The sequence below is a fragment of the Tachyglossus aculeatus genome, chromosome 3 (assembly GCF_015852505.1).
Source record: "Tachyglossus aculeatus isolate mTacAcu1 chromosome 3, mTacAcu1.pri, whole genome shotgun sequence".
Lineage (NCBI taxonomy): Eukaryota > Metazoa > Chordata > Mammalia > Monotremata > Tachyglossidae > Tachyglossus > Tachyglossus aculeatus.
In genome coordinates, this window is record NC_052068.1 from 76,762,223 (window position 1) to 76,789,597 (window position 27,375).

Consider the following 27,375-nt stretch of genomic DNA (forward strand, 5'->3'; position numbering starts at 1 on the left):
ACCCTTTTACTGTCCTGTTGGTGTACTTCAGTGCGAATATTGTTCTTCAGATCCCTTGATGCTAAATCGCAGACGTAAAATAACAGGTTATAAACTCATTCTGGGCAGGGAACGTTTCTGCTTATTCTCGTGTATTGTGCTCTCCCAAGTGCTTAGAACAGTGCTCTGCACATAGTAAGTGCTCAATAAATACCATTGATTGATTCGCAGCCCATTAGCTAGCTTACCTGTCAGAAATCTATCATGCAGTGGTAATTTGTTTTCATCAAATTTGTGACATTGAGCAACTCGCCCAAATTCCTAAAATAGTAATGTCTCTTCTTTTGGAATGAATTAATTAAATTTTCTTTTTGGGGTATTGTTTTGACCATGCTAGGTATTTTTATAAAATATCATTAGGTAGATAAAATAATGTGAACCAAGAATTAAAGTTTAGAGGAGATTATATAAATGTATGATTTCTAGCAGGAAACAGTCCAAAAACTATGGAAGCCAAAACATAAGGGCCTGCTAGTACAATAAACAGCTCATCCTGGGCATGCTTGTCATGTAAAAATTGCATATTACAATGGAACCTGGCTATGACAGTAGTCAGACTATGTATTTTTTCCATTTTTAAGCAGGGGGAGTTGATTTCCCAGCCTCGCCACGGGTAGTTCATTTAAAGCTCTTTGTGGGCAGGGATTTTGTCTACCAAGTCTGTTGTATTGTGAAGCAGGCAGTACAGTGTTCTGCACACAGTAAGCCCTTTAGGGATGGCATTGGTTGATGACATATTTGGCACATGAGGCTCTTGCAACATGCCTGTTTGGTCCTCAGGGTGAGGCTACAGATCAGCTTTTCCTTTCCCCCAGTCTTCCAGACAGCTTCTAGCTGGTGCCACGTAGTAGCTCCCTGCCTTCATAACATTTTGCATATAATCCACTTTCATTCGTATTTATTGAGCGCTTGCTATGTGCAGAACACTGTACTAAGCACTTGGGAGAGTACGATACAACAAAATTACCCGACTGCTGATATCTCAGGGAGCAGATTAGCATGCTAGGGCCAACCTCCCCACCCGGAGTGCTTTAGCGTTAACCCCTTTGTCGGGGGGAACCCTGACATCTATATTTCGGGGTAACAGATGAATGAGGAAGGTGGGAGTGGTTGTATTTGGTTACATGTTTTGGGAACTGGATTTTTATTTTTTTTTTTTTGAAATTGATGAAGTGTTGGTGTTTCTTTCGTAGGTGGTCAAATTACACACAAAACTCGGTAAACCAATTCCTTCAACCGAACCAAATGTTGTTAGCCAGTCAACCTCAACATCCGCATCTGCTTCTAAACCCACTGCCTCTACTTCAAGTATCTCAAGTGGCAACAATACTGTGAACTCCTCTGTTGCTTCGTCTGCAGTGAAAGTTCTTACTCCGACTGCAAACACACCACTCAACACAGCGGCGAACAATAAAGCGTCAGCAGGGCCTGCTAATGTAGCTGCCAAGAAAACGTCTACACCCAAAATAACTTTTGTCGGCAAGTATAGACGTTTTCTTTATTTTGAGTAGACTGTAAGCTCCTTGTGGTCAGGGATTGTGTCTACCAACTCTGTGTTCCCTCTTGAGTACCTGGTAGCATGCTCCGCACACAGTAAGTACTCAATAAATACCACGGATGCGTAGGTTGATTAATCAATTCAAGCTTGATAAAGACCCCACAGAAAATATAAGTGTTGTTGAGTAGGACTGATCCACATATATTTCTGCTATTTTTACACCATTCCATGAGACTGGATGTTCAATGCCAGCTCCGCCACATGTCCTGTGTGACCTTGAGCGAGTCACTTCACGTTTGTGCTTCAGTTACTTTATTTGTAAAATGGGGATTAAGACGGTGAGCCCCACGTCGGACAGGGACTGTGTCCAACCTGATAAGTTTGTATCTACCCCAGTGTTTAGTACAGTGCCCGGCACATAGTAAGTGCGTAACAAGTACCATTTAATCAAAAACCTGGGTGGTTTCATGATGTGTTCCATTCTGGTAAAAATTAAAGCAACTTTCAGTAAACCTCCCATTCACCTATTTTTGTAAAGCGTAAATTAGAATTTCAGATGACAGCAGTTTCAGGAAACAAAAGCTAAAATTAGATTGCCAGATTTCTATTTATAATTTCCTTGCACTACAATAAGTTTTATCTATTTTTCATAGATTGAGTGCTAGGAGTAGGATTTTTTTTAGTTAATTTGGTTAAATTTTATTTTCCAAGTATCACAGGGTACCTTCAAGATGGCTCCATGTATGTGCGTGTTTTTCTTTCGTCTTATCTCAAGAACTGTTCAATAAGTTTTGCTACTCACTGGATCATTGTGCTTCAGGCTTATTGGTTGATAAAATAAGAATGTTAATTTGCCACATACCTTGTAAAGAGAAAGTACCATATAGTGCGAATTCTTATATTTTCCTTTTAAGTAAGTTTAATCATTTGTCCTGAAAGCCAGATAATTTAGTAGCTAAACCTGTATTACTAAATTACTGGTTTAATATCTGCCAAGTAAAAATCAGGTTGGTAGAAGAAAACAATAGCAACAAAAAATTAAATGTTCATTTTATGTACCTGGGCAGTGTTATTAGTTTCAGAATACTATTTCTCTCACAATTGACCGCTCACTTGTTTTTTTTAATTTTTAGGTGGTAATAAACTACAAACAACAGGAAATAAGTCAGAAGATTTAAAAGGAGCTGAAAATACTAAGACTACATCATCTACTACTACTGTACAGACCCAGGAAGTAAAACAAGAGACAGCACCAGAATCGGTTACACCCTCAACGCTTGCGGCTTTGCAGAGTGATGTACAGCCAGTGGGCCATGACTACGTAGAGGAGGTATTACTTTTGAAAAGAAGATAAATAAAGGTGTAAAAAAAAAAAGTATGCAGTTTAAGCAAAACGTCACTTTTCCAGTTTGCAGATAGGTAGTTTCATTCTTTATTAGCTAATTCAAGTTAAGCCTGAAGCTCTGTCGTACATTTCTAAATCAGATTTCTCTAACTTAATGAACAGAGGAGAGTCTCATCCCTTTCCTCAGTCCTCTGCATTTTCCCTGATTGTCCTTCTCCAATCTCTAATGCGCACTTTTCATTTTGGGGATTTAGTCAAACAATGAGTAGGAGAGAGGAGAAAGATAAAGTAAGATTATGAAACAGCCTATTAAGATACCCGTGATCTGCAGAACTCTTCCTTACTCCAAGATGTGGCCTTAGGGGGAAAGCATCTGTAGGTTCAGTATAGACTAAAGCTCTGTAAATGTGTAACTAAGAGTAACTGAAGGGAAGTGACAGAAATTGAGCTGACATAAAGAGTCCATGACTGTCTTATTTGTTGACCTAGGGGAGGGATTCAGAAGACCCCTAGATGTATACCAGGCTCATAAAATAGGAGCAAAGCATCCCCATTTTACCATAACAGAGGGATCTAGTTCCTTAAGCATGCCCCCTCCCCCGTGCCCACAACCAACTCTGCTTTATCTTTATATACTGCCAACAAATGGATCCAGCTTTTCTGTCACAAGCTCACAACCATGGCACTATCCCCGACTCATGTTCTTCAGTCTGCACATTTAGTGTCACCACATCTTGCAGACTCTATCTGGAGTCCACCCCTTCCTCTCCATCCAAGCTGCTACCACTGATCCAAGCACTGTTTCCCATCTCAGTTACTGTCAACTTCCTCTCTCACCTCCAGCCTCTCCTCTCTCTTCAGTCTGCCCATATCATTTATCCACAAACTTGTTTTGATCACATCTCTCTACTCAAAAGCCTCCAATGTTTGCCCATCCCCTCCACATCAAGCAGAAACTCTGTATTATTGACTTTAAAGCATCAGTTTTCTCCCACTACTTATCCTTGCTCTTCTCCCACTAAAACACAGCCCAACACACATCACTCCTCTAACACCAACCTACTCACTGCCTCGTTCCTGTCTGTCATCATCTACTCCATGATCACATCCTCCCTCTTGCCTGGCACTCTCACCCCCAGCAAACCACCACTCTTTCCTTCTTGCAAGCCCTACTAAAGTTATATCTCCTTGGGGAAGTGTTCCCAGGCTAATCTCTCATCTCCCCACCCTGTTTTCCTTCATGCCCCACCTATGCACTTGAATCTGTAACCTTCAAGCAACTAGGTACACCTCCCCCTGCTCCCTCCCCCCCACAGCTCTTATATGCAGATCCTTATAGTCGATCCCTTTCCCGTTAAATGTAATTTATTTTAATGTGTTTTCCCCCACTAGATGGTAAGCTCCTTGAGAGCAGGGATTGTGTCTACAAAAGGCAGTAGGTGTGTTAGTGTAGTCATGCATCAGCATGTTTGGAGATGAGTGAGAATCAGAGAATCTGAGTCTTGGTCTTCCTTGAAGATGGTTTCTTCTAAAATCACAAGCCAATTTTTTCCCTCTTAATTGGAGTTTAAAAGGTACAGTGGGATTAAAAGACTTAGTGGTATCTGTTTGGGGTATTTACCTGCATATCATAATTAAGCACCAAATATTTTTTTCATCGTTTCTGTGCTCTGTATCTTACTCTGAAGGTTCGAAATGACGAAGGAAAAGTAATCCGGTTCCACTGCAAGCTTTGCGAGTGCAGCTTTAATGACCCCAATGCCAAGGAGATGCATTTAAAAGGACGAAGACACAGACTCCAGTATAAAGTGAGTGGGAGTTTGAATTACGATGCCTTCACAATCTGCCATCCTAGAGCGTCATGATTAATAGACAAAATGATCCTAAAGCCATTAAAAAGAAGACTTTCACATTGAAACGTACAGGCATTGTACATAAGTGTTCTCATCACCATAATTTATAGAGAAGCTTTGAAGGTTTCACATTCCCTGCTAGCGGCGGGTGGTTTCTAGGGAAATCCTCAGAATCCAGACAGGCTGCTGGTGGGACACCTTGACATCTGATGTCAATCGCGTAGCTTCCCTGGTCAACCAGGAACCATGCTAAAAGAAGCATGCTTCATAGACCTCTGTGATCCAGTTAGGTTCCCATTGGAAACAACAAACTAGTTTCAATCCTGTTTTCCCTAAATTCCAAGCAAGCCATGCATGTCATCTTGGTAAAAACAACATTCGCCTTAGAGTCCCTCCATGCCGTGAAATGTGGGAAACGACTAGCATAGTGTAATTTTCAGGTTAGTTCCAGTTGCCTCAGTGTGCAGAGGTTTTCTTCAGAACACTTCATTTCATTTGACACAGCTGAGTTCTGTAAGACCAACCACCTGGATCACCATCTTTAAGTATTCCAGTTAGCTCAAGTGCCTTCCAAATAACACAGTTGGCTGAGGGGGAGGGCTGAAATGTGCCTGTAACACAAGGCCACCATTTAGATCCAAAACCCTGCCTTGCCATTATTGCCCTTGCCTCTCAGGCCCAAAATTTGTGAGTCCAGAACTCCCAAGTGGAAACGACAACAGCTACCGTAGGCGGCCTGGGAAGAGAGTAGTCCCTCAACCGAGCATGCGTGACGGTCTTGGCTGTATGTCTGCAAATTAGAATTTACCAAAAATCTGCGGAGATGAAAGAGAATGCTGATAATAAAATAGAACTAAGTTCCTGATTTGTGAAAACAGAAAAAAGTGAATCCAGATTTACAAGTGGAAGTAAAGCCCAGTATTCGAGCAAGAAAGATTCAAGAAGAAAAAATGAGGAAACAGATGCAAAAGGAGGAGTACTGGAGGAGACGTGAGGAGGAAGAACGCTGGAGAATGGAGATGAGGTAAACTTAGTTGAGGCCTCTTTTGGGTTGGGGGCAACACCGTGGCCTGCACAGAAAGAAGGGATTGATTCTTCTTTCCTGGCTCTTCTCTAGAACGAGCCTCTCACCCTTCACCAACTCTTTTACTTCCAAAACTGTACCGTCTCCAAACACATCCTTTCATTCCCAGCTGTTTGACTGCCAGCTTTGGCATTCCAGACAGGTCGAAAATCACTACCAGAAGCCCGTTTATGTGCCCCACTCACTTTTCCCATACTGGAAAGGAAGGAGGACTCATGTGTGCTACTAGCACTATTTCTAGACCTAATCTAGTACTGCAGGAACAGGGAGTTGCATGCCGATGCCTCCAAAGGTTGAGAAATCAGGTATACAATATTAATAATAATAATGATAATGATGGCATTTAAGCACTTTGTACAAAGCTACTAGCACTATTTCTAGACCTAATCTAGTACTGCAGGAACAGGGAGTTCCACGCCGATGCCTCCAAAGGTTGAGGAATCATGTGTACAATATTAATAATAATAATGATAATGATGGCATTTGTTAAGCACTTTGTACAAAGCACTGTTCTAAGCGCTGGCGGGAGGGTTACAAGGTGATCACATTGTCCCACATGGGGCTCACAGTCTTAATCCCCATTTTACAGATGAGGTAACTGAGGCTCAGAGAAGTTAAGTGACTTGCCCAAGGTCACACAGCAGACGTGGGGGAGCGGGGATTAGAACCCATGACTTCTGACTCCCAAGCCCATGCTCTTTCCACGCTGTTGGATCACGCTGAAGTAGCACACGTATAATAAGCGCGCAATAAATACGATTGAATGAATGAAAGACTGATAGGACTAAATAGTTCAATCTTGGTTTTTCAAACTCCAGAAGGGAAGGAGTGCATTCAACTTAATTTCTCATCAGTTCTAAATATTTGGATCAGTAACTTGGTGGATGTCTCCATTTGGAAGTGGGTTATTACCGATGTCTGTCTCGGATCCTTTCTGAAGCTCAGAAAAGGGTAGACTGCTCTGGGATGGTTTAGGTTGGTCTTTCCCCCCCTGGAAAAACAATCTTGAAACACTTGACTTTAGTATCTGAACTGAGCAGTAGTGGAGTGGGTTGGAGAAAGAGGGTAATGTGGATCGTGTAGCTGGAATAGCAGGGGCAGAGTACTCCCTTTAAAAAAGTAATCAATCGTATTTATTGAGCGCTTACTGTGTGCAGAGCACTGTACTAAGCGCTTGGGAAGTACAAGTTGGCAACATATACAGTCCCTACCCTACAGTGGGCTCACAGTCTAACTCCTTCCCCTTGCCTTTTTGTAGACCAAGGATTTGCTTTCCTGTGGTTGACTTTTTTTATTTAACACCTGTCTTTAGTTTTTTACTTTCCTAATAAACAGGCGTGCATTCCATAAGGAAAATACCCTAGTGTTCAGGAGGATAGTCTTAAGACTTTCTAGCCCTATGGTGTTTGATTTAAAATAAGAAGTTGAGGCGCATAGGCAGTATTGGGATTCAAGAAATGCTCTGTTTTTGGATAAAATCGAGTGGGTATGTAACGGAGTCCAGGGGTTTCACCACAGTGAAGTTTGTGGTCCAGAGTAGGGAATAGTGGATCAAGAAAAGGGTACCTAAATTTATAAACATTCTGGATGTTAAATTGTTGGGAAGAAACGTATTGCTACTGAGGATAATAATAATAATGGTATTATGCACTTACTATGTGCCAAGCACTGTTCTAAGCACTGGGATGGATACAGGGTAATCAGGGTGTCTCACACTTTACAGATGAGGTAACTGAGGCACAGAGAAATTAAATGGCTTCCCCAAGGTCACACAGCAGACAAGTGGCGGAGCCGGGATTAGAACCCACGTCGTCTGATGCCCAGGCCTGTGCTCTTTCCACCAGTGACCACTGCGGTCAAATTTGTGGCTCAAAGTTGAGAATAGGGAGGACCAGTGGGAAAAAGAGTACCTGGTTAACAAGGGACTAAATTTGGAAAAGTAAGGCAGTCGTGCAAAGAGAAGGATAGACCCCAGGCATCTAACTCATGCCCTGTTTACCTCCTTGCTGCCTTAACTTTTCTTTTGGTACATATTTAAAGAGCTCAAAACGACCTTTCAGGGCAAATGTAATAAGCAGTGTGGCCTGATGGAAAGGGCCCCGGGCCTAGGCGTCAGAGGCCTGGGTTTTAATCCCGGCTCCATCACTGTCTGCTGTGTCACTTACCCTCTCTGTGCCCCAGTTACCTCATGTGTGAAATGGGGATTAAGACCGTGAGCCCTTTTTGAGCCCACTGTTGGGTAGGGACCGTCTCTATATGTTGCCAGTTTGTACTTCCCAAGCGCTTAGTACAGTGCTCTGCACACAGTAAGCGCTCAATAAATACGATTGATGATGATGATGACAGGGACTGTGTCCAACCCGATTGTCTTGTATTTACCCCAGTATTTAATGCAATGCCTGGCGTATAGCAGGTGCTAAACAAATACCATGAAAAAGGTGTGTGTGTGTGTGTGTGTGTGTGTATATATATATCTATATATATATGTGTGTGTGTGTGTGTGTGTATGTATATGTGTGTGTATGTATATGTGTGTGTGTGTATATGTGTGTGTATGTATGTGTGTGTATGTATATGTGTGTGTATGTATGTGTGTATGTGTGTGTATATGTGTGTGTATATGTGTGTGTATGTGTGTGTATATGTGTGTGTGTATATATGTGTGTGTATGTGTATATATGTGTGTATGTATGTGTGTATGTGTGTGTATGTGTGTGTATATGTGTGTGTATGTATATATGTGTGTGTATGTATGTGTGTATGTATGTATATGTGTGTGTGTGTATATATGTGTGTATGTGTGTGTATATGTGTGTGTATATGTGTGTGTATGTATGTATGTGTGTGTGTGTATATATGTGTGTGTGTATATGTGTGTATATGTGTGTATGTATGTGTGTGTATATATATATGTGTGTATGCATATATATATGTGTGTGCATGTATGTATATGTGTGTATATATGTGTATGTATATATGCGTGTGTATGTATATATATGTGTGTATATGTGTGTGTGTGTGTATGTGTGTGTATATGTGTGTGCGCGTATATGTGTATGTGTGTGTATATGTGTGTGCGTGTATGTGTGTGTGTACGTGTGTGTATATATTTAAATATATATACACACACACATACATGCATATATATAAAAGCCAAGTGATAGTGTGTTTGGCAGCTTCCCTCGGCAAAATGTTTATTTCCCTCCCATTGCCCTTTGGAACCTTGAGAATTGAGTGCATGACTTAGAGAAGTGTCTTTGAGCATCACGCAGCTCTTTCTGATGAGGTTTTTAATGAAGAACTCATTAAAACATTTCAGACGCTACGAAGAAGACATGTACTGGAGGAGGATGGAGGAAGAACAGCACCACTGGGATGACCGCCGCCGGATGCCTGATGGCGGGTACCCTCACGGCCCCCCAGGTCCACTAGGTCTCCTGGGGGTTCGGCCGGGAATGCCGCCTCAGCCTCAGGGGCCAGCAGTGAGTTTCTGCTCGTTGCAAATTTGGAATGTGAAAAGGCTGACATCTCCTTCGCTCCTAGCCAGAGCTGTTAATAGCAGGGGACATGATTAATTTTCCCTCTGACGATCCTCTAACGAAGAGCTTCAAAGCCAACCATAGCACAGACATATGGGGACTTCTTGTAAAAGCTTTTCCACTTATTAAGAGAGAGGATCCGTTAGTGCCCTCCCAACTCTGGAGGGAAATGGAGCCGCTACATTCCGATGCATTTTTCCCTAATCTACTCTCCCCCTCAGGTGCAACAATTCCACAGAACTCACACCCGTCTTTGCTGACTTAAAAGCAAAGTTCTTCACTCCGGTTCCTTTCCCCTCCCTGTGTGGGAAGCCCCTGGATCCCAGCTGCCTTGCCTCTCACTTTCTCTGTCCTCATCTAACCCTCTTTCTTTTTATTGCTCATTGGGAAGAAAAAGGGGGTGGATTGCAGCTGCCAAGCAGGTAGCTTCAGGACTATGTAAGGCCATGAAGGGACTCGAGCCAAGAAGAAAACACCTGCAATTAAGAACTATTCATTCATTCAATCGTATTTATTGAGCGCTTACTCTGTGCAGAGCACTGTACTAAGCGCTTGGGAAGTACAAGCTGGCAACATAAAGATACTGTCCCTACCCAACAGTGGGCTCACAGTCTACTTTGCCCATCTCCCTCAAAAAGGAATACACCGTGTTGTATTAATAATAATAGTATATGTTAAGCACTTACTGGGTGCTAAGCACTGTTCACAGCACTCGGGTAGATGCAGGGTAATCAGGTTGACCCACATGGGGCTCAGTCTTAATCCCCCTTTTTCAGATGAGGGAATTGAGGCACAGAGAAGTTGTGACTTGACTGAAGTCACACAGCTGACAAGACATGACTTCTGACCCTCAAGCCCGTGCTGTTTCCACTAAGCCCTGCTGCTTCTCTTGTACGTCTGCTTGTACTGGCGAAGGAATAGTGGTTTGAGTGAAAGTGAACGTTTTTGTGTAGTCATCTTCCCCTTCCTCTTGCATGTTGCTTGCATTTATTTTAAGCACTGCACAGCAACCACCGGTAACGTCACGTGCTCCGAAGTCGGCCATGTGCTTCATGCCTTGGCCTCTGCATTTCTGACAGCACATCAGCACCGATGGGCTCGGGGCTCACCTGTCATTTTTAATGGGAGACTGCCAACGCCATCAGTTACACGTCCCTCGCTTTGGGTGGAGTGGAAGTGGGGCTTGGAAAAAATTGAGCCGGAGCTGCCAACTGCTGACCTGGGCTCCAAAAGGTGGCATACCAGCCCCTGGCCTCATGATGAACAAGCTGGTGTGCCATCTCTAGTCTCATTTTTGGATTTGGTACTGTCACTGTGGAGCTCTCTTTCCCAACACTGGTGGGGCAATTAGCTGGACTGGGGAACTGGGAGAAGTTCCCAGGCACAGATGTAATGGCTCACTCAAACAGAGGGTACAGCTCATCCCTTTCTCCCAAGTAGCGCTTTACTTCACCATGTAAAAAGGGTGCTGATGAGTCTTGCAGAACTTCTGCGGGCATCCTAAGAGAACAAAAAATTGGCAACCACTAAGTTGGACAGCTGAGTGGAGAATAGTTCCCTCTGCTGACCAAAGAGATGCTTTTAGAGAAATTGACTTTAAATACACTTGAAATATTGTATCAGTCAATCAATCAATTGTATTTATTGAGCGCTTACTGTGTGCAGAGCACTGTACTAAGCGCTTGGGAAGTACAAGTTGGCAACATATAGAGACAGTCCCTACCCAACAGTGGGCTCACAGTCTAGAAGGGGGAGACAGAGAACAAAACCAAACATACTAACAAAATAAATAGAATAGATATGTACAAGTAAAATAAATAAATAAGTAGAGTAATAAATATGTACAAACATATATACATATATACAGGTGCCATGGGGAAGGGAAGGAGGTAAGATGGGGGGATGGAGAGGGGGATGAGGGGGAGAGGAAGGAAGGGGCTCAGTCATACAGAAGCTTTTGAAACACACTTCGAGAAGGGAATCAATCAGTGGTTTTTATTGAGGGTTTACTGCGTGCAGAGCACTGTACTAAGCACTGGGGGTGTTTAGTACAACAGAGGTGGTAGGTATGCCCCCTGACCATAATGAGCTTACAGTCTAGAGGGGAAGACATTAATATAAAGCAGCATGTTCTAGTGGGTAGAGCATGGGCCTGGAACTTAGAGGCCCTGAGTTCTAATCCCGCCTCCACTGCTTGCCTGCTGTGTGACTTCGGGGAAGTCACTCCACCTGTGTGTTCCTCAGTTACCTCATCTACAAAATGGGAATTCAATACCTGTTCTCCCTCCTACTTAGATTGTGAGCCCTGTGTGGGACAGTGACTTTGTCCGACCTGATTAATTTGTGTCTTCCCCAGCACGTGTAACAGTGCTCAACATATAGTAAGCACTTAACAAAACCATTATTATTATTATTACAAATGTATAATAATTTATAGATTACATAAGTGCTGTGGCAAGGAGAGAAAAGACCTTAACAAGAGCTAAACAAGCAGGTGGGGGGGACTTTATGAGGTTGGAAAAACCTTTAGTCAACAGGGGAAATGCTGAAGCAGGAAGCAGATTTGGGGTACCAGCTCTGTAAAAGAGGAAAGAGTGCAAAAATCCTTCAAGTTCTTTGAAAGTGTAGCTGCACAATCCCCCAAAATTTGTATTTCAGGCCTGAAATTGAAAGAGGCTTGTTAGGTGCTTGAAATAAAATAAGATGTCGTTTGAAATGAACAATGCATTTGCATTTGGAAAGTGTTTTCTTTTTGGCCAAAGTAATAACATTCTTCTTTCATCATAGCCCCTTCGTCGCCCTGACTCATCTGATGACCGATACGTCATGACAAAGCATGCAGCCATTTATCCGACTGAGGAAGAGCTACAGGCAGTTCAGAAAATTGTTTCTATCACCGAACGTGCCCTGAAATTAGTTTCTGACAACATGTCCGATCATGAGAAAAGCAAGAGCAAAGAAGGAGATGACAAGAAAGAAGGGGGTAAAGACAGGTGTGTTTATCAATTCATGACCTAATGTTATACGTGTGTTTATTGCCTTTGCCAGAATTACCCTGCCAGAAAACTAAGGTGGAATGACTGTCGTTTATTTAGGAGATAGATCCATATGTATATTTCCTCCCCTTGGAAAAACAAGGAATTCAATTTTTAATTTTATTTATTCATTTTTTTGGCGATGAGTGAAATGCTGTTATTGGTGCCGTTGGAATCAGTCAGTTAATCAGTGGTGTTTATTGAACACGTACTGTGAGCAGAGCACAGGGAAAAGTACAGAGTTGGTTGATGTGATCCACCGCCCACAGGGAGCTTACCGGCTAGTGGAAGTGGCAGGAGCTTCTGCAGTCTGTGCTGTGAGATAAATAAACACAAGTCACAGAAGGAAGTGAGTCTTCTGGTTCCCACTCCGAGAGGCTGCTCATACTGTTTGTCTCCAAGGTCCAAGGAAAAGGAAAGAGGGAGCAAGAAAAGAGGGGCCAGGTTACACCAAAGGGGAAAATTAAGAATCAGGGCACTTCAGTGGATTATTTCCGTTGGGTAAAATCTCACTTCCATGGATTTTGAAAATCTGAAGTCGGGAGACAGTGGAAATAGAAATAGGTGAAAATTGGGCGGGCCTTCCTAATATTCATACTCCAGTACTATTATACATGGATATAATTTTCAAATGCCAGAAATCACCCGTTGTCAAAGAAAGCCTACCCTACCATAGCATCCCAGAGTTCCCTGCCTGAAATTTGTATCCACAAAATTAAAATACAGAGGCCCATTCTACCCTCATTTTTAGTGGAAATTCCTTCACATCTCAATATTTTCGTGGGTTTTTCAACCTGCAGTTTTACAAATAAGTTGACTGTGTTTTATGTGGCAGAGCGCTGAAAGGCACTGTCCACTATATTAATGCAGCCAGATCACCAGAAATGATTACACGTGTGCCAGGATTATCAGTTACCATCCATTCTGCCACCGTAGGTGTCAGCATTTCATGTTTTGAGTGGGCTCAAATATTTTAGAGGTCGGGGGAGGTGAAGGCCAGGCTGGGACAAGCTTCAAAAAGCTCTAAGTCCAGAAAGCCTTTTTTCTGATGAGATTTTCAGGCACCTGGAAAGCCCATCTCTAAAACCTGTGGGGTCAGTCGTCCCTCTGGAGTTGGCCCCTATGCCTGTCCCTCTGTGTGGGTGAGAAAAGCAGCCTTCTGAAGCTCCAGGGAGTAGTGGTGAGAGAGTGTAGTAGTGCCTGGCAGAAGCTGGGTTCCTCTCAGTTAAATCTTTCACTCAGCTTCCTGCCTCATCTCTTTTCACCACTAATCCCTGCCCTGGCATTTGACAAAGCCTTGGACACTCCCAAACCATACCTACAAGCCCCAATCTCTACTATCCTCCTGGCCTGATGTGTTACCTTGGACACGTCACTTAACTTCCCTGTGCCTCATCCGAAGAATGGGGGTAAGATACCTCTGTCTCTCTATCTCTTAGATTGTAAGCCCTATGTGGGGCAATCAATCAATCAATCAATCATATTGAGCGCTTACTGTGTGCAGAGCACTGGACTAAGCACTTGGGAAGTACAAGTTGGCAACATATAGAGACAGTCCCTACCCAACAGTGGGCTCACAGTCTAAAAGGGGGAGACAGAGAACAAAACCAAACATACTAACAAAATAAAATAAATAGAATAGATATGTACAAGTAAAAGAAATAAATAAAAAGAGGAATAAATATGTACAGACATATATACATATATACAGGTGCTGTGGGGAAGGGAAGGAAGTAAGATGAGGGGGGATGGAGGGGGGGTGAGGGGGAGAGGAAGGAAGGGGCTCAGTCTGGGAAGGCCTCCTGGAGGAGGTGAGCTCTCAGTAGGGTCATCATTATTAATCAATCAATCAATTGTATTTATTGAGTGCTTACTGTGTGCAGAGCACTGTACTAAGCGCATGGGAAGTACAAGTTGGCAACATATAGAGACAGTCTATTAAGAGAGAGAGGGGCCCGCTCCTCATCGCCCGGGGCAGGAACTGTGTCCAGTCTATCTCAGTTTTACACAAGTGGAACAGTAGCGTTCTAAATATATTGTGTTTCAAAACAGGATTAAGGTCTAGATCTCAACTGTTATATGGCTAAAAGATGTCTTGATTTGACTAAGAACATCCTCGTGAAGTAAATTCATATTAAGGAGGTCCTAGGCGCCAGTGGTCAAGGCACCGTAAACCTCCAAAATTTCTAGGATGCTTTTAATTCATTGAGGTGCCATGCTTCTTAGCTAGATGGAATATAGTTCTTAAAATTCTGGAAGCGTTTCCCCTACTTTGCTAAAGAATATAGTAAAATTAAGAGTTCGCACCTTATTTATTCTTTTCTCTGGAGTTGATATGTTTTAGTTAAAAGAAAATGTCACATTGCCATATAACTTCATTTCACGATAGAGCCTTGAAAGGAGTCTTGCGAGTAGGAGTTTTGGCAAAAGGATTGCTTCTTCGAGGAGATAGAAATGTCAGTCTTGTTTTACTGTGCTCAGAGAAACCATCAAAGACATTACTGAGTCGTATTTCTGAAAATCTTCCTAAACAACTTGCTGTAAGTAGAATTTAAATTTTTTGCCTCCCTCTTTTCTCCCCCCCCCCCCACGTTTTCTTTTGTTTGCAACTTTTGAAAGATGTAACTGTGCTTTAACTTAAATCTATGCTATTCTTGATAATTATTGATTTGTGCTTTCTCAGATGGATATGTTGGGCTATTAGGCACAGTTTTTATGTCTTTAGTGTGTATTATGGTAGTGGCAGCATCACTGAACAACTATGTCAACTTATTTAAACCGTAACACATGTTTTGCTTAGCTCAGTCTCTTTGGAAAGTTTGAATTACAGGCAGAGAAATACAGTTGGTGAAGAACAGATAAAGATAAAACAAAAAACCCCCACTACAACTTGAAGTGTTTTAGGCTAAAATTCCAAGGTCTTAATTTGAATTTTACCTCTTGTCTGTTTTAAATACAATGCATGATTATTTTGGGTTAAGTCAGTTCCTTACTCCTTCTTTGTGACACCTGGCCAGAGTAGAGGTACACAACTTCTGTTGGCTTGGAAAGGGCAGCCGCTCTCCCACCAGGATCTGAAAGAATTTAAAGGGCTTAAATTCAACAACAGAGAGAATTTTTGAGCTATTCCTATGCTATTCCTGTGGCAGTTTGGTACTTGTAAATGCTTCAAGATTTTACATTTAAATTTAGAGTAAGGTCATTTTATCAGAATTTTTGCGGTATTGACTTTTAGATTCCACTTGCTCCAAACAATTGTAATCAGTTGTGCAAATTTTCAATTAAGTTGTCCAAAATGAACCTGAAAGTTCAGATTAAAACTGTTAAAATTTTCACTCAGGAAAATTTCCCCTGGCTGGCCCACACAGTCCTGGATTATATTAATTAATGTATCCCCAGAAGTGTTGTAGACCCGATCATCAAGTAGGTGCAAAAATGCTTTTTGTGTTAGCCTGTTTTTCCCCCCCAGTCCTCAAAACAGAGGCTATATTGTACACTCCCAAGTGCTTTGTACAATGCTTTGCGCTCAGTAAATATGATTGAATGAAATAGGTTCTTTGTGTGAAAATAAAACCCGAACTCACACATCAGCCCTGAATATTGTATCCTGTTCAGATATCGCTCCTCCTGGACAAGACTAACTTCAAACTGCTGGCTTCCTTCTCACTTTTCTCAGGCATAGGCCAGGAGAATGCGGCTTAGCACTGAGCTTTATCTTTATCTGATACTTAGTGGCTTTGGACAGTCACCCCACACCACACAGCTCTCTGACTGGACTTTAATGACCTCAGTTATTTCCATTATCTGGGTCTGTTTCTCCTTCAGTCCCCCTTCAATCAACAACATGCGACGACAGGGAGCGGGAGAAAGCGCACAAGTGAACACCCATCTTCTGTTGTCAGGCCTAAATCTGGAACTGTCCTCATAAAGTCCCTTTCCCTGATTTAATTTGGCAAATGCAAAATGTAAATCCTTCCTGGGCTCTTTCTGGCTTTTGGGGACCAGTGCCACAAGAAGTCCCTTAGGAGAAAAATCATTGCAGTGCTTAAGACTCTTGACAATTTCTGTTTCGATGTCAAAAGAAAACTAATGTACTGGCAGTACTTATACATTTTGGGTTAACTTATGTTTAAGCATATCACCATCGGCAAGTATTTATTCAAGTTCCATTATTTGTATGGTATTGAACAGCCCCTGGCACCAAGTATAATAGATTGACACCCTTATGTCGGTGGAAAGGAATGTGTCTTAAAGCTTTTAAAGGGAATTGAAAAGCCACAGATTCCAAATCATATTCATCATGGAAAATAAAACACACAAAGAGGAAGCCTGAGTCTCGTATGGCAGATCTGAGAGAGTTTCCAAATGAATATCTTGCACTTTTTCTCTCGCAGGTAATAAGTCCTGAGAAATATGATATAAAATGTGCTCTGTCGGAAGCTTCGATAGTTTTGAATTCCTGTGTGGAGCCCAAGATGCAAGTTACTATCACCCTGACGTCACCAATCATCCGGGAGGAAAACATGAGGGATGGAGGTTGGAAAGCAGTTCAAGATTCTACTTTGCCTTTCATTGTTTCCTCTGTATATACCTATTCTGTTTACAATGGCATGAAGCCCTAGAAGGCAACATGCTGGCATTACTTACCTGTTTGAAGGAATCAGACATTTAGAAACCAGTTTTGCTGAATATAATGCTCTACCTAAGGCTGTATTTTTTCGGTCAAACTCATGGCGTGACTTATTTTCCTTTTTTTAACATTAATCGCCAACCTCAGAATTCTGGAAAAGGTACAAAATTATTTTTAGCCACCTTCGATAGAAATAATTGGAAATTTTAAAGAAACCATGTTGATTCCACAGGGCCGCAAGTTTAAGTGGCCTACTTTTTGTTCCCCCTCATTCCGTGACAAATTTTAAAAATGAAATCATTAGACCATGTGTTTTCTCTGTAGTATCTCTTTGAGTTATTGTGGAGCGAAGGCTTTGGCTTGCAATAAGATGGGCGTTTTTCCCAGTTTTCTGAGGTGGCTGTTCAGTTTGGAGGGCTCTTGTAAGTACACACCGCCTCCTGACATTGAGCATTGACCCAGACCCTATATTTGAAATACTATAAAGATAAAAGTTTTGGTTAGTGAGTTAAAGTAGGCATTGGAGCTTTTAAAACCAATTTATATCCACAGAATATGGAATCTTATTGGTGCCAGCAGTGTTGCTTTAGGGATCTGTAACCCTCTCGAAGCTTCAAAAGCTTTTAAGCCAACAAGCATGATCGGTGTCTGCGATACATTGGTTCTATGGGTCAGATAAAATTTACTTTGTTTCCTTTCTTGATTTCATCCTGGAAAATGAATATCTCTAACCTTATCGTTGAATGTGAAGCTATAAACAGACAGTATAAGGCAATGCTAATCCTTCATGATGTGGTTTGATGGGCGGCCGGGGGGGACCAGAATTACAATAGCACTACATTAAAAGTAGGTATGTAAAATGTTATCAGCAGTTTAGTTACTTTGGTATTTCATTCGTGAAGGCCGAGCCCAGTGCTCGTGCTTGATTGAACCTTTCCGTAACCCAGAGAACAAAGCCTTACAAAATATGGTCATTAGAAAACTTTGCTCCTCTCTCATCACAGGCATTATTTGGTGTATGCTGATTGCTGGTCTGTGCATTTCACTTTGATTTACTGTCCTGAAAGTTAAATGTTTTGGGTGAGAAGAGCTATTTTACACGATTGGCAGTTTCCATCTTCTGACAATGGGTAGTGCCAAAAAACACACTCTTCTCAACTTTAATCTTATTGAGTCATATATAGCGTATGACTTTTTCTGAAGAATTGAGAAACCTTCATCTGACACTGTAATGTGAAGTGGTATTTTAAGTATCAACTCTTATTCCAGAACACAGTGCAACAAATTACAGTGTGAGTCCACACCCTCCTGCTAAATTTGAGTTAAATTGTGCCATATTTTCAAACTATTTTAGTGTCAAAAATCTAAAGTAATGCATCACAGGTGTTTGCAATAGATGTTTGCTATCTTATCCTTCCCAAAGGAAACAAAACTATATTTTTGTCTGACCCAAATTTGAGGTAGAATACTGTTCCGAGTTTCATTTATCTAAATATTACTGAGAAATGGTCAAACAAAAGATAAGTAGATGCCACCAAGACACTGAGCTGAAAAATGGACACACTTGAGAGCGTATGACCGCTGTACCTAACAGCAAAAGACTGCAGTAAGTCATGTCTTCATCTTAATTATGAAGATTGCTTGTTACATGCTGCAGAATAACGGTATGTGTGTTTTTTTTTCCTACTGCAGCTCTTAATTCTGTATCTTAAAGTGGTGTAAAGCCTGTAGCTTGCTTTGGGGAGCTAGTTCAAGTGGTAAAAAGGAAGGCTTTGCCGGCAGACAAGTTGTGAATGAAAAGATGGTAACTTGCACAGAGCATGGAACTCTATTTAATGCAAAAGGCGCCCATTTATCGGCAAAAAAATTAAAAAAGCAAAGGACACATTTTGAATTATATAAATAGCTGTTAACCACATGGCAATTCTGTTCCGCAGCAGTGTGCGTTTGACAGTTATCTATCAAGTATAACTGAATTGACTTTAAATTGATATGCTCTAACCCTTGCTGGGGAACCTTCTCTTCAGCAAGCTGTGTGTGTGTGCGTGTGTGTGTGTGTGTGTGTATGTGCGCGTGTGTATGTTTGTATGTGTGTTTTTTCCATCCTTAGCTTATCAGCCCCGGTCCAAAGCCTTCTAGGAGAGGGGATTGATTCCTGTCAGGGGTTGCTGCCAAGACATCGGAAGGATTTTTGACCAAGGTTTTCATAAGCTCAGTGTCACACCTGCCATGTTGAATAAGGAGGGCTGTTGGTTGCATAGTCCTAGCATTTACTGTCACTATGTGTGTTTCTTTTTGTTTTGTTTTTTGTTTTTGTTTTTTGTCTTTGTCTCTTTCCTAGAATGAAGCGGTGTTCACACTAGTTTTAAAACGGTTGACTGGATTATATATATTTCACATAACCATCGATTCTGAAATTCATATACCTGTTAACTTTTAATAGGAAATAGTGTGGACACGGCATGTCTTCTAACGGACGATTAACCCCTTACTAGAGGCTTTTTGGAGAATACATTCATGCAAGTCAAGAATTTGCATTTTTGGTTTTTTTTTTATAAATTAACCTAGCCTGTTTTTGTTAGGTTAACAGGGTGGTAGGCAATGAGTCTAACTTTTAGCATACAATCCTTAAGGGGTTAATCCAAAGGATTAAACGTAAAAAGGGTACAAAAATCCACGTATGAAATTTTGCAAAAGCTTCCCCGATATATAACCGTAGGCAGAGAGAGGCCACATTTATTTTAAAATTGCAATAGGTGCCTTGCATCTTTGGACGCATACCCTTGCTGGGTGTTGCAAGGATGATTTTGATCTCAGTGCCGATGACGTGAAGTATTTCTGAACCACAATACGAAGCAGGATTTCTCTTGTGCAGTAGTAAACAAATGTTCCTTTATGAATTGGAAAAATAGAAATCCTGCAAAACTATAAATGAATCTGTGTATAAATGAACTGTGTAAACTACTTTTGGAAAAATTGCATGGTGTCACCTATTTGCAGCCTAGTTTTCCCAAATGTATAATACAGCCTCCTGTGAAAAAGCCTTACGGCTCATTACTCCCCTTGCTCTTTTCAGTTTTCTATTTTCTCTCATAACTTTAGTGTGCTTTCACGTAGACTCCTATTCTTCTCCAAAACTGTCCCAGCTGTTGTCAAACTCAAGCTGTATATTTCCGCCTTTGATAGTTGGTCTTGGTGACCCTTTTTTTTGTGTACATTCCTAATAATTTTACCAGAACCTCTTAATTTTCTTTTTAATTTGCTTCCTGAACATCCCGTTTTAGTGTACACTGTCTACCACCTTATTTTAGGGTGCCATACACTTTCTGGGTCACCTTTAAGCCTTTTTCAGTAAAAAAAAAAATCAGTCATCTGGAGTTTTACGTTGTGTAGGACATTAAGACCCTTGAAAAGAAAACCCAAACTGGACTATAGGTCTTTTAAAGCCTAAAAATATATCCCATACCTTGATTGATTTCTCAGAAGACAAAAATCTTACAAAGCAATAGAAAGTAATCTAAAAAAAATCTATATAGAGAAAGTATTCCCTGGGATCTTTGCTTTGTCAGAGCATCTTATCTTTCTATCCCCCCCACTCCGTCGCCCCGTTCCTTCCCCTGTTGGGTAGCTGTCATTCAGATCTATTGACACAGCCTCATTTTGCATTTTTTATACAAATGACACCTTTGGCAGAATACCAGATCTGTGAGTCAAGTACTATTATTCCTCACAGCCCGCCGAGTTAGCAATTATTTTATCAGAAAGCATTTACAATCTCCCATTTCCATATTATTTTTGCATTCTGTGGATAGAAGATTATATGAGAAATGCCCACTGGGTGTCGTTTCGACTTGCAAAGCAGTACGGAATTACTTGGCTAAGTTACTAGATAAACCCAGTTGGAAAAAGTGACTTTTCTTTCCAAAAAGCATTTAAGGATCCTTTATTACCGTCTTTGGTAGAGTAATATGGCCAAACAAACCCAAGGATATGATAGTACACGACTTCCCTTTTGGCAACCAACTATACTGCCTGTCACCTCTTCTGCTACTTACTCTACGTAACCACACTGGCTCTTGTTGACCTTTTTCTGCTTTTCCGAGTGTACTTCTCCAACTGTTCTATTTTATGTTTCCTGGGAGTCTCGTTGGGAATTATAGATGGCATGAACATTCCCATAAAGGCACATTTTCTCAAGGAAAACTCGATTTTAAGGCCTTATGTCTTGCCAATTTGGGGGTACTTAAAATCTTACTTCCAACTCAATCCTTCAAAATTACGTTTGTTGTGGATCCCTTTCTGGAACCAGACCCAAAGTAGCCTGAGACCATTTAAGGTGTCGAACAAACTCCATAAGTTGGTTGTAAATTCTCCTCCATTAAAGTGGATTTTTGTGTTCCCTCTGTCTTCTGTTCCTTGTGCTGGGGTATTGTATCCAAACGTCCTTCCTTAGTATTTAATTTTGATGGGAATTTGTTTTTCCAGAGGTCCTTTATTCCAAGTCTAATTACCCTGTTGTAGTCTCTGGTGCAGTTTAAAACATGACTACTCAGGGGAGGAGGTATTTTTCCTGCTTTCAATCAGTCCATTGGGCTGACGTTCTAATGCCACGGACGGGGTCCCGCTAAATGTGAATCTGTAGTTGGGTGCATTAAAATCCTCATATCCTCTCAAATGGCATGTGTGACATTGAAGCTACTTTAAGGAAGTGTCTTGCTCACCTGGTCAAACACCCATTCCTCACTGCATTTTGCCAATTCAATCCATTTTAGATGTAACCTCGGGTATGGTGAAAGACCCACCGGACGTCTTGGACAGGCAAAAATGCCTTGACGCTCTGGCTGCTCTACGCCACGCTAAGTGGTTCCAGGTTCGGAACATCATTTTACTTTTTCCTTGTAGCCTTATGAGAGAGTAGTTCAGTTGCAATATGAATGTTTAACTGTGTGTAAACACTCAAAGGTTGCCCGTGGCAATGGTACTTTAATTGACCAGAAAAATGTTAACCTAGAAAGTTCAGTATGGAAATTCTGCTTTATGCAGTCATCGCTGATTTGACAACGATCCACTTACTTTTTGGTGAGGGGGGCGGTGGGGTTTTTCTGTTTGGTTTTTGGTTTTTGTGCTCATTGAGAGTAACGATGTTGAAAACATGACTCGTTCTGGGTGACCACATACCGTGTACTCGTATTTTATTCCATAAGGCTGCAGAGTAACTTTGCTTTACTGACTGTGTTTAAAGCTTTGTCTTTAGTTTTAAGATTTTTTTTTTTCCTGTTTCCTTAAGTTTAATAAGTGTAGGGAGTGAAAGGTGAGGAAGCCGCTGTTTGGTTTAGTGACTTTGCATTCTTGCAAAGGCACGGCGAGGAAACCAAACAGATTCCCTCAACCTTTCAGTCCCTAGACATACCTTTTAGCTCTTTACTTTATTCCTTTTATTTCTAATATAGGCAGATTTTTAAAAAATTTCCTGTCTTAAATGAACATAGGTTAAAGTTCACAGGGGATCAAGAAATATTATTCTTGTATAATCTGTGCACTTTGACTTAAAGTACCAGCTTTAAGTACTAACCCCGGCATAAAATATTGCTGTAAATGGCAGCTCATTAACTGAAGTCTGTGATTATTTTTCTTTTTCTTTTTTACATCATTATAGCTGAGCTTCCATTGAACAGTGATGTTTTAGCTTTTTTCATCAAAACCTGTTTTCAATAGTTGTTTGGCTTCATTGACTTGATTTTTGTGTTGCTCTCAAGGCCAGAGCTAACGGTCTGCAGTCCTGTGTGATTATCATACGTATTCTTCGTGACCTCTGTCAGCGAGTTCCGACTTGGTCTGATTTCCCAAGCTGGGTGAGTGTCCTATAACTGCATTTTATGAAAGTTGTAAGCAAAAAATACGATGATGCGGGTGTTTTCGAATGTGAAGTTGGCATCAGTTATTTGTTTCCCGAGAATTTGCCACCTGAGGAACGGAGAAATGAGCCCCTATCCTCCTTCCTTGCGTGCCCCCCCCCCCCCCCCCCCCAAAAAAAAAAACACCTTTCCTTAAATTTCTCCCTTTTCTTGTTCTCTGGAAGAAACTGTGATATCATCTTTGGTCAACTCTTCGTGGTAACATTGTTCCCGGAGTTCAACTGTTCTCTGTCATGAATTACTGCTGGTGTAACTGGCAAGTGTTCAGACTGACTTTTTTCAGTCAGAACTTGCTTTGTTATCCATTCATTGCTCCCATCAGATATCTTTCAGTTACCTTATCCAGCTTGGAGAGGTTTGAGAAATGCCAAGGTCCTTTCAGAATTGAAGTTTCATTCAATATTGAGGGGTTCTCTGAGGACCATTGAGACCAGTGGAGGAATATATACACAATTTTCCTGTAGAGTTACATTCTTAATAAACCCTACCGTTGAAGAAAGCTTGTTTTGTAGTATAGCTCCTTGACTACCTCACAGATGCACCCAACTCTTTCAAAGAACACTCTCTAATGCTTCAACTGCCTCCGTCCCCAAAATGTAGTGAAAATTCACATTGTGTAAGAGCCAAGTGTACTAGCTATTCTGGGACTCAGTGGCTATTTATAACTTCAGTTTTTTGACAAAGCTTACCCATGACGGCTTCTGACCACCTCTTTAGGCAGTCCAAATATCCCTTTCAAATGTTTTTTTTTTCCCTCTATAACAGGTCCCAAAATTCCATAATAGAATTCTTGGAATTGTTCTGTATAGATTAGCCTGTGCCCAGTCCTAACAGCTAATGATACTCTCTACTCGTGTGGAGAAGTTGGGGTTATTACATTTTGGGACTAAATAGTTTTGAACTTAATTTCCAAGGTTGCTTTGTAGCCAGAGTTCCCTTCTTGATGTATGGCATTGGATTACCTCTTTTCCTACCATTTCCGTCCAAACTTCTTGAGGGAATTGTTTAAATCTGCCGTCTCCATTTCTTATTCTCCAGTTCTCTCCCAGATCCCCTCCAGTCTGGCTTCTGCCTCCTTCACTGTGCAGAAACTGCCCTCTCAGAGGTAGCCAATATTCATCTTCTCTCCAAATCTGGTGGCCTCTACTCCAACCTAATCTTCCTAGGCCTCTCAGATGCCTTTGGCTCTGTAGACCACCCCCTCCTCCTTATAACTTGATCCAATCTTGGATTCACCAAGACTGTCCTCTTGGTTCTCCTCCTATCTCTCCGACAGCTCCTTCTCAGTCTCTTTTGCTGGCTGTTCCTCTGCCTCCCACCCTCTGAGTGTAGGGGTCCCTCAAGGCTCAGCTCTAGGTCCCCTTCTGTTCTCCATCTATGCCCCCTCCCTTGGAGAATTAATTTTACGTCCCTGCAGTCTCGCATCTCCTCCTGCCTTCAAGACATATCTACGGGGATGTCCCGCCAACTGCTCAAATTAAGCATGTGGAAAACTGACCTCCTGAACCCAAACCCGTCTCTCCCATTACTGTAGACAACACCACTATTGTCCCTACCTCACAAGCCCATAATCTTGGCCTTGTCCTAGACTCATCTTATTCATTCCACCCACATAGTCAGTCTGCCACCAAATCCAGTCAGTTCTACTTTCACAACGTCACTAAAATCCACCCTGTTCTCTCTGTCCAAACTTGCTATGCCGATCCAAGCACTTAGCTTGTCCCGCATCTGCCTCCTCGCTGACCTCCCAGCCTCCTGTCTCTCTCCACTCTAAACCACACTTCACTCCGCAGCACGAATCATTTATCAACAGAAACATTCAGTTGGTCTCCCCACTCCTCAAGAACTTCCAATGGCTGCCCATCCCACTCTGCATCAAACAGAAGCCCTTTACTATTGGCTTTAAAACACTCAATCAGCTCACCCCCTCCTACCTCGCCAACTAATCTCCTACAACAGCCCAGCTCCCCCCGCCACTCTGCCTCTCTGGTGCCAGCTTACTCACTGTACCCCAATCCTGTCTATCTCTCTGCTGACCCCTTTCCCATGATCTCCCCCTAGCCTGAAACTCCCTCCTCATCCATAAGCCAGACCACCACTCTCTACACCTTCAAAGAGCTCACAGTCTTCACCCCCATTTTATAGATGAGGTGACTGAGGTACAGAGAAGTTAAATGACTTACCCAAGGTCACCCAGTAGACAAGTGGCAGAGCTGGGATCAGAACCCAGGTCCTTCTGACGCCCAGGCCCATGCTCTATCCATTAAGCCACTCTGATTCATCTCCGAGAGACCTTCTCCAACGAAGCCCTCTTCCCCTGCTCACTCTTCCTTCTGCATCCTCTATGCACTTCCATCTGTGGCTTTTGGACTCTTGTTATTCGTCCCACCTCCAACCCCACGGCGCTTATGTACGTACTTCTGTACATAGTTTGAAATGATATATTATAAATTATTATTAATGTCTGCCTCCCCCTCTATAAACTGTAAGCTCGTTATGACAGGGAACATGTCTAATTTGGTTGTATTGTGCTTTCCCAAGCACTTAGTACAGTGCCCTGCACGTAGTAAACACTAAAATACGATTAATTGATTGCTTCCACTCCGTCACCCTCGATGAGGCATGTTCTGGTTCTTCAGCTGTGGAGGCCAAATGCAAGTGAAAACTTAAATCCAGGTTCAAACAAGTGGACAGCAAACTTAATTTTGTGAAAAAATATTCCTGCTATATTCCATGATTATTCTTCGTAAATCACCTGTGAATTCAGAGCCATTAATGTGACTTTTCATTTTGGCAGTAGAAAAACTTTGAACAAAAGCAGTTGAAACTCGATTTGGAACCTAATTAGCCATACCTCTTGCTTATCTTCATCTTCAGGTTATCCATCTTAATAGCCCTTCTACCAAGGTTGTTCAAGGAAAAGGACAGACAGGAGGTGGAATTTAAAATGGAATTCCCTATTTAGCATTTCTGGTAAAGGTCTCGTGTGGAGGCAGAGTATTTAAATTTAAATCTCATTAAGTTTTTTGGGTTATCTGAGCGGTAGGTTTTTTTGTGTGTTTTTTTTTTTAATTCACCCTATATCCCGGTTCCCAGCAGGGCACCAAGCATTGCCTGTCCTTTGCTTTAATGCCATTGTAAGCCAAGCTCCAAATTTTTCATTTTGAGAGCGGGGGCTAAAAGGGACTGGGGTTTTAGCCACCATTTAGGTCTTTTCAGTCCCGACGAACTCTCTCAGGTCTTGATAGATACCTGGGTTGAGCTCTAGAAGCTGTGGGATGATCACTCCTGTTGCCCCAGTGGATTTGAACGCCCGTGGCTTTAAACTCCTCCAGGACACCTGCATCCATCTGTCTCATAACGGGGGTAGCCTTCTTGCAGAAACCCATGTTCAGGAAGTCTAATGCTGTAGATTAGCATGACTGATGCCAGATACATGCACATGACCATTTCCTCCAATAGTGAGTTGCACCGTATCCAAACAGGGTTGAGTTTTGGAAGAACGTTCTTTAATTCTGCCATTCCATTCTAACTAAAAAATGTCACGAAAACATGCATTCTGGCAGAACTGAGCATACTTTGTTGTTGTTATTAATAATAATCATATTTATCGAGCACGTACTGTGTGCAAAGCACTGTACTAAGCGCATGGGAAAGTACAGTATAACATTAGACATAGTCCCTGCGTACAACGAGCTCACAGTCCTCGTCTCTTTGTTCTGATCACAGTACACATTCAAAAAACGATATTTAATGAGTTAGAGACCCCCAACAACCTGTCCAAACGACCTACGAACCAGGAACACTGCTTTCAGCGGGGGAGGAGGACAGAGGTGGGAACAACATGAACTTTCACTTGCATAACATTGCAGTGGTTAGTTTCACCCCTTAACTTTTGGGGCTGGAGATCGGGGCCGACAACTGGAGTCGCAAGATGGCTCCAGGACTTGGAATACCACAGATTTGCTATCTGAGAGAGGATGGGTAATTTAAATTAATTGGTCATAAAATTTCACCTTATCCATCAGTTCCAGCCTCCTCTCCACCTCTTAATAGGGATTCCAACAAGTAGCAGATTGCCCCTATTATCTTTCGGAGGGTAATTAAAATCACATCTCCAAGAGGCTTTGCCCAGTTAACCCTCTTCTCCCCTACTCCCTCTCCCTTCTGCATCACCTGTACATTGGATCTGTACCCTTTAAGCAGTTGATATTCACCCCATCTTCAGCCCCACAGCACTGATAGCCCTGTCCATAATGTTCAAATATCTCTATCCCCCTCTATACTGCAAGCTTCTTGTGGGCAGGGAACATGTCTACCAACATTGCTGTATTGTACTCTCCCAAGTGCTGTGCTCTGCACCCAGTTAGTGCTCAGTAAATACCATTGACTGGTGATCCCCAGCAAAAGAGGCAGCCAGAGAAAGACGGACTTACA

General features: G+C 42.0%; 1 protein-coding gene across 1 annotated transcript in view; it reads left to right on the plus strand.

The window, feature by feature from the left end:
* The window catches only part of ZFR (zinc finger RNA binding protein), a 72,596-nt gene that overhangs the window by 35,357 nt on the left and 9,864 nt on the right, over positions 1-27,375 (plus strand). The window contains exons 8-17 of the mRNA XM_038744429.1: positions 1,233-1,518; positions 2,671-2,867; positions 4,571-4,690; positions 5,614-5,759; positions 9,139-9,301; positions 12,146-12,351; positions 14,783-14,933; positions 16,788-16,929; positions 21,796-21,893; positions 22,780-22,875. Of these exons, the coding sequence (XP_038600357.1) occupies positions 1,233-1,518; positions 2,671-2,867; positions 4,571-4,690; positions 5,614-5,759; positions 9,139-9,301; positions 12,146-12,351; positions 14,783-14,933; positions 16,788-16,929; positions 21,796-21,893; positions 22,780-22,875 (1,605 nt within the window). The remainder of the gene's footprint in view (positions 1-1,232; positions 1,519-2,670; positions 2,868-4,570; positions 4,691-5,613; positions 5,760-9,138; positions 9,302-12,145; positions 12,352-14,782; positions 14,934-16,787; positions 16,930-21,795; positions 21,894-22,779; positions 22,876-27,375) is intronic.